The sequence below is a fragment of the Micromys minutus genome (genome assembly GCF_963924665.1).
Source record: "Micromys minutus genome assembly, chromosome: 4".
In the NCBI taxonomy this organism is placed as follows: Eukaryota; Metazoa; Chordata; class Mammalia; order Rodentia; family Muridae; genus Micromys; species Micromys minutus.
In genome coordinates, this window is record NC_137973.1 from 4,085,370 (window position 1) to 4,100,633 (window position 15,264).

General features: G+C 39.8%; 1 protein-coding gene across 3 annotated transcripts; it reads right to left on the reverse strand.

Moving 5' to 3' along the window:
- Positions 1-1,052: 1,052 nt before the first annotated feature.
- CCNL1 (cyclin L1) lies at positions 1,053-12,760 on the reverse strand. Of its 3 annotated transcripts, none has more exons than XM_080915320.1 (11): positions 12,332-12,760; positions 12,090-12,164; positions 11,389-11,498; positions 6,114-6,234; positions 5,233-5,297; positions 3,472-3,571; positions 3,278-3,382; positions 3,045-3,186; positions 2,681-2,792; positions 2,479-2,577; positions 1,053-1,785 (listed from the first exon to the last, which is right to left on the reverse strand). In XM_080915320.1, the coding sequence occupies exons 1-11, from the start codon at positions 12,635-12,637 to the stop codon at positions 1,437-1,439; spliced, it is 1,584 nt and encodes a 527-aa protein (XP_080771446.1). In that variant the 5' UTR covers positions 12,638-12,760; the 3' UTR covers positions 1,053-1,436. The 3 variants fall into 3 exon arrangements, with proteins under 3 accessions (XP_080771446.1, XP_080771448.1, XP_080771447.1); XM_080915321.1 differs by lacking the exon at positions 12,332-12,760 and adding an exon at positions 9,759-9,831 and having other exon boundaries at positions 1,056-1,785; XM_080915322.1 differs by lacking the exons at positions 12,090-12,164; positions 12,332-12,760 and adding an exon at positions 9,685-9,831 and having other exon boundaries at positions 1,055-1,785; positions 11,389-11,457.
- Between the last annotated feature and the right edge of the window lie 2,504 nt (positions 12,761-15,264).

Sequence of the window (15,264 nt, forward strand, 5' to 3'; positions counted from 1 at the left end):
GATGTGTTATATGAGAGAAGGTAGAAAAAGGCCCCAAGATTTAGGAAAGGGAACCTCCACGGCCCTTAGCAGAATGACTGTGTGGCTGCTGAGCCTCACTGCACGGCCCCACACTCACATGGGCAGCACTTCGGGAGATATAGAGCTTATCATAGCAACAACGATGAGAACGAAAGTGGAGCCCATGGCTGGTGAGGTGGCTCGGCAGTTTCAGAGGATGTGTTCAATTCCCAGCACCCACAGGGTAGCTCACAAACATGCAGGAAGGCAAATCAATGGGAAAAGAATCGTAAGGTCATAAAGCTGGGAGAATGATTGGTATGGCTCTATTCACATTCCTATCTTTCAAGTCTTACACATTTTTAGATGCTGGTCTATCAATCTGCAGCTGATCTTTTTGGATTTTTATTTGTAGGTAAATCTTTTTTGAGTTCCAGGCCAGTGAGAGCTACACAAGTTTTAAAAACTTGAGTGAGATGGCTCATAGGGTAAATGGGCTTGCTACCTGGTGGTGATGCATGCCTAGTAACTGGAAGCTACAGGACTACACAAGCTGATCTTCTGATCACGCCTTATATAATCAACCTTTTGATATTTGAACATAACCCCAATCTAAGCAGCATACCAGATACCCTCCGTTGTGACCATTGTACTTTATGGCCTCATTATTGAGCTGACATTCCACGATTAAGCTGTACTAACAATGTCAGTCATGCTGAAACATTCAAACTCCCATAGTTGAGTCTTAGCATTATGCTAATTTTGGTTTTTTTCAATGGGTAAGTTCACATTGTAAGTTTAATTAAAAATTATCTTCTGATACATCAAGTCCAAATCAGGGTTTTGCATTTTAGTGGTTAACAGTATCAAGCCATTCCTTACTTTTCCTATATACACAATGACCATTATATAATGTAGGTAAGACATTTTAGATGTCCCAAACTACACCTCTACAAAAAAATCAGTTCTCTTGTCATAAAAATTTTGCTTCTTGGCAATTTAAGTAAGATATTTGAAGCAGTTTAGAAAAACAAGATTTTCATTTTATTTTCTTGTAAAAATCTTTACACATGCAGACAAACCAGTGTTAAGAAAGTATTCACCATCATTTAAACAAATAACCACTTAAATAGAACAGTGTCTGCAAGTTTTCTCTGTATAAAAATAAGATACATTTTTACAGAATGTGCGCTCCAGTTCTTACAGCAATAAACCATACACAACTCTAATAAGTACAATTCAACCTGACCATGGTTTTCAATTAGATACTGCTAGGGCATTTGATGTGCAAAACCTTAACATACTTCTTTTCCAAAGAAAATGTCCTCAGTGTTTCTGGAAACCTAGACAATTTTAATGAATCAATTCCTAATCGGTTTGCTTTTCGTTCTGATTGAGTCCATACTTCATCACACTGCATACGGGCAAGATCAGAGTCAGCGCCTATGCCTGCCATGTCCTGAGCGGCTGCCACCATGGTGCTTGCCTTTATGGGACCTCTCAAAGGAGCGAGATCGTTCACGCCTGTCTCTGTGATGTCCCCTTTCATGCCTGTGTTTCTTGGTAACATCTGAGTGATCCCGAGTCTTGCTCTGAGACCGAGACCGAGATTTTTTCCTTTTGTGACCATGTCTATTTGAACTTTTTAAATCTTCTCTGGTATGCTTGGCCTTAAGGTGAGGAGAACCATGATTATGATGTCTTCGAGGGCTTTCACTGTGACTTCGAGACCTGCTTCTTGATCTTGAGCTGTATGTTCCGGATCGACTTCGCCTATTATTATAACTTAAGACAATAAAAATTCCAAGTTTAGGTTCAGTGTCTACTGGTAACAGATCAGTAACGGTTGTTCAAATTGGCTATGGGTAACGCTAAGTCTGAACTGACCACGTTCCCCAATCTCCCCATCCTGACCTCTCAATTGAAGCTTTATTGTTAGATAAAACATCCTATTCCAGTAAAGTGTATCACCAATGTGTCCTAAAACTACATGGTTTTTCACTGAGTATCTCCCACATACTCAGAGTTCCACTGAAGTATCAGGAAACCTTCAATCTGTTAACGAAGTCGTAGGCTATGTAATACACAGCATTAGTGGGATATTTACATTTCTAACAAACTGGATATAAGGATTTTTCACATTATAAACAACAACCCCCACACAAGAATGAGCAAAATGCTGTAAGGCACACAACTAGAGTCGGTGAATGGTTCATCGGGTAAAAGGGCAGCTACCAAACCCAAAGCCACTTCGGACCACATAATGAAGGTGCAAACTGCCTTCTACAAATCTCTAAGTTTTTTCCCCTCTATATTAAGTATGCTTGCAATCCTAGCAAATTAGGTTCTATATACTAAAACCTACTCAAAACAAACCAAACCAAACCAAACCTTAAAATAGTTATTCCTAACTCGGGAAAAATCCCATGTCAATTTTTAAGGGCCCTAAGCCTGTACCACCCAGGACCCATTACTTACTGTCTTCTTGGGGTGTGTGATCTAGAGCGTGACCTGGTTCTTGACCTCGACCTACTAGCACTTCTGCTGTTTCTGCTTCTCTTGCTGTCTTTTCTTACACTTAAAAAAAAATGCAGGCAATATTTGTTATATTGTTTTTTAAGAGGTGTATCTATTGTTACAAAGGTGAGCTGAGCCCAAGTCTTGAGGTATACACACTTACCCGTTATAAGGGCTTTTTGAAGCCTGCTGTCTTTCCTCAGGTTCTTTTTTGACTGTCTTCACATTAATGGAGACTGGTGATTTCTCTTCAGCTTTTACTTCTCTTGGTGATGCTTTAATGGATAAAGACATATTAAAAGCAGGATTCAGCTGAGGACAAGTTTCCTACACAACCTGAATGCACCATACTTCTAATCCTTAAGCTGATTTGTCACAAAACCAAACCAAACAACAACAAAAACCCAAAAAGCACCAACAAATACAACATTAACAACTTTAATTGTTTCTAGGCAACTGACCAATGTCAAAACTTTCTGAGGCAGACACATGTCCAGTGCCCATACTCAATTCTAAATGTATCTTACATGGTTTAGAGGCTGGAGAAAATCCACCTAGAGTTGAAAGCGCTGGAGTTCCATCAAGATTCAATCCTTTTGCTTTTAACTTGGCTTCCTGTAAGGCTACTTTTCTTTTTTCTACTTCTTTTTCCAGCAATTCATAGTTGGGCTGTTGGATGAAAATTATGTTAGTATTCCCTTTTACAGCAGTTAAGACTCTTGAAGATGACATCAGCACCAGCCCTGGTAGCTGAGATTACCTTTTTCCTGGTATAAAGTCTAAGTGTCTCTATGCAGATTTCCTGAATGTCCTCTTCTGTGGTACCAAAAAGAAGAAACCAATGGGGCCGAGTTGGCAACGGAATCTAAACAAAAAAAGAATGGTTCAAACTGACTTTAGAAGTAACAAAAACTCTTGGGATTTACTCTGCAAACACAGCAGGCTAGTACTTACTTGAAGTGCTCTAGCTGCAAGGTAGATACAAGCACATGCTATGGTCTCTGGTTGAAAGCGAACAAAGACATTGGTCCGAAGACTGTCGTTCATATAATTCCTGAAAAACATTTCAGCTGTAAGCTTAGTTCATAAGCAAACCAATTCCCCTGAAGTACACATAAAATTGGAGACTCAATCTACTTCATTCTTTTTTCTTCTCCTTATATTCACATCTTTAAATTTTATGTACCATGTAACAGTTTCTAACCGCTCCCCCAAACACCAAGTAATTCTACATTACTCATAGAGATCTTACCCCAAAAGCCTTCTCTGAACAAGTTATTAAAAAGCACTGTTTTGGAAGTCAATTTGATAAGTTCAGAATTCACCACTCCCAACAATACTTCAAGCCTTAGTCACTGACCATCTCTCCTTTATCCATAAGGAAAAGCAGTGTCAATCAAGTTCTTAAAAAATACTATGAACAGGGGTAAAAAGGCATTTTTTAGTAAGAACCCACCAAATGACTTATAGTTTAAAAAAAAAAAAAAAGACACTTCAAAAAAATCTAGGGAGAGAAGCGAATAATAAATGTCACAATGGCTGTTTAATATACCCTTTTGCAATTAAGTATAAATAAAAGCAATGACCTACGTTCAATTAAATAAAACTTAGAAATCTCTAGTGAAACTTTCCCATGAAATTTCTTAACTAGAAACTTTACAATTTGCTGAAAAGCCTGAGCTGGAAATTAAGTGGATGATTTCTATAAAATACTTTTATTCATTACTGTATTTGCTGCACAGAACACATTAAAAACTCATGCACTTTGTAAAGCAATGTGGCTTTTCAAATGTTACCAGTACCTACTAAATCCAAAAGAAGCATGGCAGTCATAAAAAGACATTTCTGAAAAATCCAATTTAAGGCTTGTTTATCAGCAGTTACATGAATCATTTATGACTAAACCACAATTTCCTTGCTTAGTCTTTCTCAAAGGTCCAAGGTCAAAAATATTTAAACATTAACTTCTCTTTTTAAAATGAATTGCTTCTTATATCACTGCCTGCAATAGCTCAATAGCAGAGAAACCTAAATAAAAAAACCCGGCAACAGGTACCCATTTAAAGCTACAAGTTTAAGTAAGGTAGCCTCAGCCTCCTGTGGTAGAACGGATGCTATACACACTGCAAGTAGAAATTTAATTGAATCCAATTAAAAAAAACAATTCATAATAGCCGGACAACAATCTATCAAAAATGAAATATTCATTTTGATAGTTACAGGTATACATTAAATAATACATAGGCATGATGCATAGTTACTTCTAGAAGCAAATATACAAATCCTTTTGACACCCCGACAGAACTAGAAGATGCTGCCAGATGGATATGGACCACTTCAGTGAATCTCGGATGAGAGCTTGCACTGGATTGGCTGGAGAGCAGGCTAGCCAATCAGGCCATCCTGAGGTCATGGGCTGAAGTGCAGAGGGCAGAGTTCTATGACTTACCATCATGGACTACCCTTTAATTAAAGAGTAGAAAAAAGAACAAAGTTAAATTGAGTTCTCCATTAAAAGTAATTAGTCAAGCCAAGAAAACAGGAAGCAGAAATAAGCATTATTTACCTTTTGGTTAAAAAACAAAAACAAACAAAAAAAACACAAAATACCCCAAAACAAACTTATTTCATTACTTTGGAAAGAGAAAAATGAAACTTACTTTATTTCTGCTTCTGTTTTCCTGACTAAAGAAGAAATGTAAAAAAGGAACTTACCAGGCAGTTTGAACCAGGGTTTGGTTACGTTCACATTCTAAGACTTGTAAGTACATTACAATGATCTGAGGACAAGGGAGAAAAAGCCTACTTAGCACACTGGTGGTTCTTTCAGGGCAGATTTCAATGAATAAAGCAACTGAGAAATGTTAGTTACAATTCTTATAAAATTACAAATAAACACGAACCTAAAACATACTTGAGACTCAGTGTTGGTTATTACTCAATTTTATAAAAATGTGCTTATAAGTGGTTAATTGTTTTCTAATTTCTCAGGGCATTCATCAAAAACGGCAAGCTTTATGTTCAAAGTACACAAATTTCTAAACTAAAGCATAGCATATTGAAATTTCTTAAATAATAAAAGCTATACAGCCCAATGATAGTGCTTGCCTTGCAGTTGGTTCCCAGCAAGACACAAGTGCACATGACTAAGTCTACAACAACTGTTTCTGGACCTCCATTATCACCGTGTACTTTACAAGGTGAAGATGCCAGCCAATGCAATCAGCCAACAGCAGAGCTAGCCATCTCAGTCCCATCATTACAACTACCGCTGAGAAGAGTAATAGAAAAACCAAGAGCTTTTATTAATGGTTCACAGTAAGCAGCTACCACTTTCAACAAATTAAATGTGCCAGGTTTCACACATATGTACTATTCATTCCTTCCATTAGGAGGAAAAATTAGAATTTAACCACAAAGAGTATTCATCTTCACACAAGAAAGAATAACACCTGTTCTGAGTCCCATTTTATCGACAAATGTCAACATCCAAAAGATAGCTTTTGAAAACTCAGGTTAACTCTCCACACTGAATTTAAAATTTCAGAAAAAGCCCTAATACTTACGAATTGTAATGTCTGCAATTTACAACTCACCTTATGGGGATGCTTGACATGAACACAAAATCCCAACTCCTTTAACACCCTCCTCTCTGCCTTGATAACTTGATTTTTGGTGTTAATGTAGTTCTGATCAAGGATCAGGGGGCTTGGAGTCCTAGTTTTAAGAAATAAAATCAAAACTGTTTTGCACATCCAAAAAATTTTATTTGTGGCATCTCCATTTTCCCTTCCAACCAACTATTGGCAACAGAAACCAGCTTTTTAAACTCCTGATAACAAGTTAAAGCATTAATCTTATGCTGTCCAAGTTATGCTAACTATATTTAACTAGACAAAGCTCCTAAGACCTAACACAGCCTTAAAAAAAACAAAAACAAAAACAAAAAACAAAAAAACAACTAACACACTTCACATGCTCTTAGGTCTGTGACTTTTTCCTCTTGAACTTAAGACAACTTCAGGGATGAACATCATTGGCACAAACCTTATCAGCCTTCCAACGGCAAGAACTAATGTACTCCTGAGAAGATTTAGTATCAAGTTCTAACGTGAACAAAGTTTTTTTTTTTTTTAATTAAATAAACCTTTTGCTAAATGTTTGGTCAAAATTAAAGCTAAGAAAACAAAAACAAAAGGTAGTTAATTCTGACTTCCCTTTTGGGAGAACATGCTATATATAAATATTTCAATATTTAATTGCTTAATTATCACCCCCTCATCCCCAGCAAAAACACATCAGCTCAACTGCCAAATGAAATAAACCTTTAAAAACAGGTTAGAGTGAATTATGTAACTTGGTTAATGTAGTTCTTATGAGATCAATTTTAAGGCCACAGAGAGGGAACTGAGACTCAAAGACCACATTTAAAACCTGTAGAGGGATGCCCCCAGAGTTGTGGGGGAAGAGATAGCCAACCATATATATGTACATTTTTATTAAATACTGTACAATAAGTAAATATATGGTCAGAGTAACACTGAAATGTTTTCTCAAATACTCAATTCATTTTCATCCAAGTTGCCAAGTCTTAACTCTTGGGAGAATATACTACCGAATATACAACTTTTCAAAAAAAAATATAATAACAAAAACCCAACCTATTTCATATTCACTTAAAGGTAATAAAACAATCTGACCTTTAATACTGAGCCAGGAGTATCGGCTCACCTTATAATCCCCACACTTTGCAGGGGTTGGGGTAGAGGGACTTGGAGATAGAGTTCAAGGACATCCTCCACTCCATCTGGTGAGTTGAGGCAAACCTGAGTTAACTCAAGACTGAAAAAAAATCTGAAATGAATACAGTAACTACCCCAGTAGTAGCAGGCTAACAGAGTAAAACCAGCTACGTTTTCCTTGTTTTCAATTAGAAAGGAAAGTTATTCTGTAACATTGTACTAAACTAATAATAGCTGACAGAAGCAACATCATAAACAATAACAAAGTAATGACAGAGAATTTCATTTAAGTTCAAATTTCAACTATAGCTTCAAAAGTTTAAGTAATGGCCTGTTTAGAACCAATTTTAGCAGGATAGGTACAAACTGTACTTGAGAAAAAGTCAAATTTATTTCAAATGGGAACAACCCATGTATGGATGCAAACTCCAATAATGCCAAATAATGGTTCGTAATTTTTCAGGTTTTATATGCATTCTAAGAAATTTTGGAGACAATCCCAACACAGACTAATTAGAAGGTTCTCCTTCAACTGGTATTGGGAGTCAGAGTGTTTTAATTGTACACAGCTTGGCTCTTAACTCCTAAAAGCCAGACAGTAAACAGCACAATTAAAAATCCATATACAAACAATTCAGGAAAGCAGAGTTCTGACTCACTGTGCTTCATATGTTATAATTTATACCATATTTTATGAAGTAAACTGCTTTATGAAATTATTTTTAAATTGTAAAATTTGCAATCAAACAGAACACTTGTTTCAACTGCGGATGCCAACTGGTGGCAAATTTAAGGATTCATCACTAATCCTGCTTAATGTATATTAGATTTACTTCTGTCACATGCAAATTCCCCTAAGAACCTATAAAGCCACAGGCTCTGTACCTTCTCCAGGAGAAAAGTGATTTAGAACAAAGGATCCTAAGTTACTGGACACACTGAGACCTTCAATCTTAAATTCCAAACCTCTCAACATGCCAAGGAAAACAATCCCATTAACGATCTTACTCTAACTCAACCATCTAAGCTCTGGTTTAGTCTTGCCACTGAGCTTTGTAAAAAATGCATAATCTCTTGTCTTCATTTTGCTCACATTTTACCTCCTAAGTCAAGGGAGGCTCAATGAATACAACAACATCCTTTACAGAAGCATTTTAGATCATGATGAAACCCAGAAAAAGGTCTCCATAAATCACTAAGGTTCTGAAAAAGCATTTAAGCAAAGGCTTTTTATATTAACGAGGCTATCTATTAGGAATATCTTTAGCAATACAGGTAAGTTGAATCAAGACTAAAATTTCTTCCTAATCAGGTAAACATCCTTGTTCAGCACAAGGAAGAGGTGGTATGATACACCTCTTCCTTGAAATCCTCATATATTCAGAGGACCCAGATATAGGTAGTAACACGCCACACTACCAAACTCTGTCTTTGAAAAGGTTCTTTATTACTTAACTTTGCTCATCAACTTATCTGAAAACAATTTCAGTCTTTAGGAAATGTTGGTTTCCAGCTATTAGGAATTTATATAATTACTTTCCACAGTATGCCTGAAACACACATGGATTACAAGCATTTACACCAGGAGGTGTTCAAGCATGGCTGGGCTCATTCATGAGTTACAAGGACTGATACTCTTGAAAGTAGTTCAAGGAAGTACACTATAAACCAGATGGCTAATACAGAGACAAGATTGCTACTCAACATAGAAATTTCTAATGCGTATTTAAAAGTAAACAAACATTCCTTCAATGTCAACTGAAGATTTTATGCATTGAAACTAGCATAAACAGTCACCAATAAAAGTAGTTAAATCTTTTACAAGTTTATCTTCTTGTAACGGAAACCTTTAAAGATATGAACACAGACCTCTTTCTAAAGAAAGACCACAAATAGACTGGGCCTTACATAGAAACAGCAAATTTCACCTATAAACTGAGGATACAAATAGCTTAACTTTCCTTTGAAATCAGCTATTTGAAAGAATTAACAATATAAAAAACTAATGGGGGACAAGTCAATTATCTCAGACTGTGGACTGAAGTGGTACTTACTGTTTTCTTCCCTTGAACAGCTTATTTTACCATCTACATTTAGCCATGACTAAAAACAGTGACTTTAAGGTTACATTAATATACCCCTTATATTGTCAAGGCCATAGCTAATTTGCAAACTGGACTTAAGTTCAAGACAAACTAACAGAGGTGTAACATTCATGAATACTTTCTAACCATACCCTATGCAAAGAAAAAGGGGGGAGGGGAAGAAAAAAAAAGAAAAAGAACCATCACCTTTTAAAACAATAGTTTCAGTAACTTGGACAGCAAAGACAAAAGCTTATAACAAGAAACAGGAGTTTTTTTTTTTTTTTGTTTTTTTTTTTTTTGTTTTGTGTTTTTCTCTAAATGGTTCACCAGTGGCCAACCTGTTAGTCCCCGATTCCAGTGACCTATTCTCAGAACACTGGCTTCTCCTTGGGGATTTCGATACTTCACTCACTGTTGCCATGACGACAGCTTCATCTCTATGTACCACTCCACATCACCCAGGCTTTGGTAAATGTAGCTGGTCGCTGTATAGTCGGTTGCAAGGGAAAAAAGAGTTGAAGTTAATAACATATACAAGTTACATGTCTGAGTAAACTTGTAATATGCATAGAAACACTTATATCCTGCTTTTAAAAGGGGGCTTCCATGCAATTAACTTCTTTAAGAATTTCATGCTATAACAAACTTGAAACATTGAAACAAAACCAAGTTTCTCTTTAATGATGATCAAAAATGAAATTACAACCAACACAAGTCAGTCAGATTGGATTAAAGTTTGATGTTTTATAGGTAAGATGATCCTATTCTGACACCTAGGAAGGAAAGTTAAGTCCCACAGGAAAACACCAAAAGATGTGATTATAGTTGGCTCAAACTCATATACTATTAAGAAATGTCCCTTTAAAGCAGAGTCCTTTCACTAAAAATAAGAATTCTGTATTTCAGTGTTTTAAGAACACTCTGAAAAAAAAAAATCAGCCATGTAATCTAAAATACAAATATGAGCTCAGAGCATACTAAACACCAGTTTGAAATTTCCCCCCTCAGCTCATTTCACAAAGAACTAAAAATGTTTTCAAACAGAAGAAATTTTATCTAGGCACACACTTAGGAAAGATGGGGCTGAATAGTAGAGGAAAAATGCTATAATGAAACACATTTCAAACTCACATTAATATTTGTGAAACTGGCCACTTCCACTACCAACTTCTAGCTTCCACAGTAAAGACTGCCTATGTACTCATCTGAACTACAACACCCAACTCCCAAACAACCTATCTTGTCATAGCTAACTTCCTTTTAAACTCAATTCCTAAGAAACTATCGTCACCACGAATATCTATCGCCTCGTCCTACAATCACCTGTAGAGCAGGGAGTCCTGCAACAAACTTTGGTGCTGCCATAGATGAACACACAGCCACATACAGTTACAGGTTATCACTACACCTGAAAGATAGTGTCTTACAAGATCAAATAAAGAGCCTATCTGAAAGCAACTCAATGAGTTATTTTCTAATGCCCTCACTGAGACTATATCTGACCAAAACAAAATACCTGTTCAATCCCTTTGACTTCAAACTTTTATCATCCTCCTTCAGATCCGGCATTATGGGATATATCGTAGTTCAATGTTGAGAAGTACTCTAACAAAAGCCAACCTCAATTGATGAAGAAACTGAGACTCCAAGCAGAAAAACAACCTACACGGAACTTTGCCACAAAATTAACTTGAACTACAGCGCTTCCAATGCCCAGCCTTCATTTTTCTAGAGAGGGGAGGGGAAAATAACTTACAGAATACACTCCCACTTGAGCCAACCGAACTCCCTTTCTTGTTTAATCTTAAGCCAAGGGACCGGCTTCACAGCACTGCTAGGATTGTCCACAAACGCAACTGCCTCTATAAACTTCAGATCGCTGGTTAATGGTTAAAGTTTCAATGTTCCCATGTGAATTTCAACACCTGATTCAGCTTTCTTTTGCATCCATACTGACTGGGGGTGGGGGAGATGTTTGACTCGATGATTGGTGCACAGTACAGCAGTAGCAAGAGATATTATGTTCAATAGGCCAAGCTTACCTCTTTCCTCGTAACTGGCGGAGGTGGTGGAATACATTAATCACATCTCTTATTCTTCTTGGTGCTTCTTCGATTTTTGATGCAAGATTAATACAGGCCATGGCAACAATCTGCAAGAATCCAGAAGACAAAAAATTAAAGTGAAGCATAAAGTTAAACTGGAAACAGCTCTGCCCAAAGTCTAACAAACTTGATTCTTTTTGATATGGCTTCTCTGTGTAACCCTGGCTGTCTAAGAACTTGCTCTGTAGGTCAGGCTGGACCTGAACTCAAACATTTGCCTCCGTGGATCACCGAGGACCGTCATAACTAATTTTTAGAAAACAAAAACAAGCAAACCCCTCTAGGATACAACCCGAATTCTTGGCGAAATAAATCCAAAGCCGACAATTTTAGACCACGGGCTTACCAGCTCTTACACCTTATTGCTCAACTGCTCGTAATTTTGGGCCAGAATCAAGCTAATTCTTACAAGAGTTGTGCAATGGCCTGAAAATGTACCGCTCGGTAACAGAGCACGTGAACTGGGGATCCATTTTCTAGTTCTTGAAACACGTTCTACGGGCCCCATTTCCTTATGGGTGGGAACTAGGTACAAAGGCCTAAGCTAACCACTCCCTTTCGGGAAAAGCTGGTTACTACCCCTTCCTTCCCGCTTCCGGAAGAAGAAATCCCTTCTCGTCCGCCTCCGCCGCGCTTACCTCGAAACTGTGTTTGACGAAAGACTTGGAGTAGAAAAAACGATGAAACAACACCTGCCCCGTAGCCATCGCCACCTGCAGACAAGAGAGGAGAACGGAAACGCCGGGGTCAGGCGCGCCCGCAGCAGGCGCCGCCGCCATTTTGTGCGGCCGCTCGCTTCCCTTCCCCCGCCCGGCCGCGCGGCGCCACCGGCCCCCGCACCCCCACCCTCGCCCGCCCGGCAGCCAACCGGGGCTCTCACCTGCGGCAGCCGGAGGAGAATGCCGGCGGCCTGGATGAGCTCGCAGCCTAAGATGCGCAGGTCCGTCTCGCTGGGCAGGTCGAGGCCGTCCTGCATAGACGGGGTAGGCGAGAGCCGCTCCTCCGGAATCAGCGAGTGGTCGATGGTAAGCGACACCTCCGAGTACAGGCGGTCGCCAATCAGGATCCCTCCGGTCGTAGTCGTCGTCGTGGTCGTCGTGCCGGAGCTGGAGCCGCCCGCACTCGGGGCGGCGGACGAGGCGGAGGCGGCGGCAGCGGTCGAGGTCGGGTGAGGCCCGGACGCCATAGTTCCAGCGAGCTACACGCACGCCCGACGCAGCCGGAACCCAAAGCGAGACTAACCAGAGTCCTCGGCGCGACGGATATTCCCGTGACCACAGGCTTCCAGGCCGCTGCACGCAGCGTGCGCTTCCGCCCTGACGTCACCGCGCCGCCACTCCCTGCCGCCACGCCTTACCCCACGCCCGGCGCGCGCCAACGAGTTCCTCCGCGCTTCGGTCGCGCGGGGCCGAGGGGACGAGCTGGGCAGGGCTGTTAATACCTTTAGGCCCTGGATAATCCTTAATCTGGCCTGGTGAGTCGGCCCCGGATACCCTTGCACTCTTCTTGTTGGGGAGCGTCCGGCCGCCGGCGACACCGATGTGTAACAAAGTGACTTTGAACTGGGCAGCTTGAGTTTCAGCGCTTGGGTTTCCGGAAAGCTCCGAGCGCGCGTGGGTGTGGGGTGTGGCCGTAGAAATGCACGTCTGGTCCTGACCTCACTTCGCAGGGTTTACAGTAATCTGGAAAAGCCCTAGTTCCAAAAATAGGTTTCGGGTGAGGACAATACACAGGCGATTTCATTGCACTGGGGAGTCTAATCTTAAATGAGGCAGAGTGGAGGGAAAGTAACTATCTCTGTGTCAACGAAACAAACAAAAAGCAAATCCACAGCTCTCATCTTACCCGGAATTTGGGATAACCTAAATCTGTGTTCCAGGGCCGTGGTCAATCAAAATGGCTCCAGAATAAACCATCTTTTATTCCCTTTAAGGTGAGAGCCGTGGTTTTTATGTCCACACTAAAAGTCCTAAATAGCTGTGATCGGCCGTGAAACAATTGACCCTTCTGCCTTTTTGGCCTACCAATTACCTTTTTATTCCAGCTCAATCCTGGAGATATCCTTCCTCTGGGACTAAAAAAACAATCTTGCCTCAGTGCAAAGGTTTGGGATTGTTACTTTGTTAAGGTTTAATTTCTTTTTGAAAAGTGCCTTAACCTTGGACCTATAGAGCACTAACAATTTGGATACATCCTAATATTTGTCAGCAAGGTATTTTTACAACTCATTTTTGCTGTGTGTTGGGACAGGCCTGTGATCCCAGCACTCTGGAGACAAAGACAGGTGGATCCCAGAGTAGAGGATCAGACTGATTCCAAGCCAGTCAGAGCTATATAATAAGATCTTCAAAATGAAACAAAGCCCGCTTAAGAAAGGGGGGGGGGTATATAGAGCAGGAAGTGGTAGAACAAGCCTTTAATCTCAGTACTCGACAAAAACCTGAAAAACAGAAAGTTTATGGTTGTGATAGCTTTTGTCACGAACATTACATAGAAAATTCACAATGATTATTTATTTTGGCTTATGGTCTCTGAGGTTTCAGGCTGCAGCCCTGTGAGGCCCTGTACCTGTAGGACTGTGTAGGCAGAGCTGTATGGTGCGAGAACTTGGTAAAAACAAATCTCCACCAACAGGAAGAGGTAATATAGTCAGAGATCTTGTTCCTCAAGCAGGTTGCCAACTCCTAATTGCTTGTCCAGCTATGATCTCATCAGTGGATTAACCCATTTATGAGGTGCACACCTTTGTGATTAAACCATCTCTCAGTGCCACTAGCTAAGGACACCATCTTCACATGATCTGTGTGTGGCAGACACAGCAACTACTCACCCCAGATAGGGCACCCACCACAGACCAAAGTACTGACACACCAAAGTGCAACTTGGAGAACCGATGAGTTTTATTGGGGTTACAGGACTGTGGATGAGCAGAAGTGATTCAGATAGCCGCACCGCAGATAGGGACAGCACAGTTTGGTGAAAACTTTCTTGGTGATATTTAACTAAACCCCATGTGGACAATAAAGTTTAAGGTATGACTTCATCAAAACTTTTTGTAAAGTACATGTGACATTTTCCATAAAGATGGGTTCTATAGATTTGCTACCTGTGTCCGCTTCCATAATGACGAATTCTGTTGATGACATGCTCATGATAAAGAGTCTGGAGGAAGATCTGATGTGGTCTTGGCCACACAACAGAAGAGGCTGTCAGTCACATCTCCCAGCCTTCTGTTCCTTTGAGCAAACAACTCTGTTTCACATTACTGGTTTCCACCTGGAGGTGGTGATACAGGTCTTTAATCCTAGCACCTGGGAGGCAGAGGCAGGTGGATCGCTTAAGTTTGAAGCTAGCCTGGTCTACAGAACCAGGCCCAGGACAGCCAGGGCTACACAGAGAAACCATGTCTTGAAAAACAAAATATTCCTGGTTCCCCTGTTGCTTATCTGTGAGCACAAGGACCTTCAGCCTCCTACAGGAACTGATGGCTCAACATGTTAGAAATACTTGTTCCTCACTATGTCATCAAACAACTATTGTTATTTCTTTTTTCAAAATTGGGCATGACTAACCAGAAGAAAGGTGATGGGCTAATGACTGTATTCTACGAGGTTTTTGTTTGTTAAGTAACTGTCATATTCTTTCTATGATCTAAGTTTGAAAAAAATATATTGTTGTATGTTATTATGGAGAAAGTTTTGTTTCCAAATTACTATCTACTTCCAAAACAGCCACATTAAAATGTGGGAAGGCAAAGTTTATGTAGAATTATGGAAAATTCAGGGAAGAGTAAAGACACATGTTATCCACGAG

What these genes read in the sequence shown, in the direction of transcription:
- CCNL1 (XM_080915320.1), bottom strand. Translation starts at nt 12,637, where the DNA reads ATGGCGTCCGGGCCTCACCCGACCTCGACCGCTGCCGCCGCCTCCGCC. An exon ending in ATGTCAAGCATCCCCATAAG is followed by an intron (nt 5,298 to 6,113) that starts GTGAGTTGTAAA and finishes CCTTGTCCTCAG; the next exon opens with ATCATTGTAATGTACTTACA. An exon ending in GACTTTATACCAGGAAAAAG is followed by an intron (nt 3,187 to 3,277) that starts GTAATCTCAGCT and finishes TTCATCCAACAG; the next exon opens with CCCAACTATGAATTGCTGGA.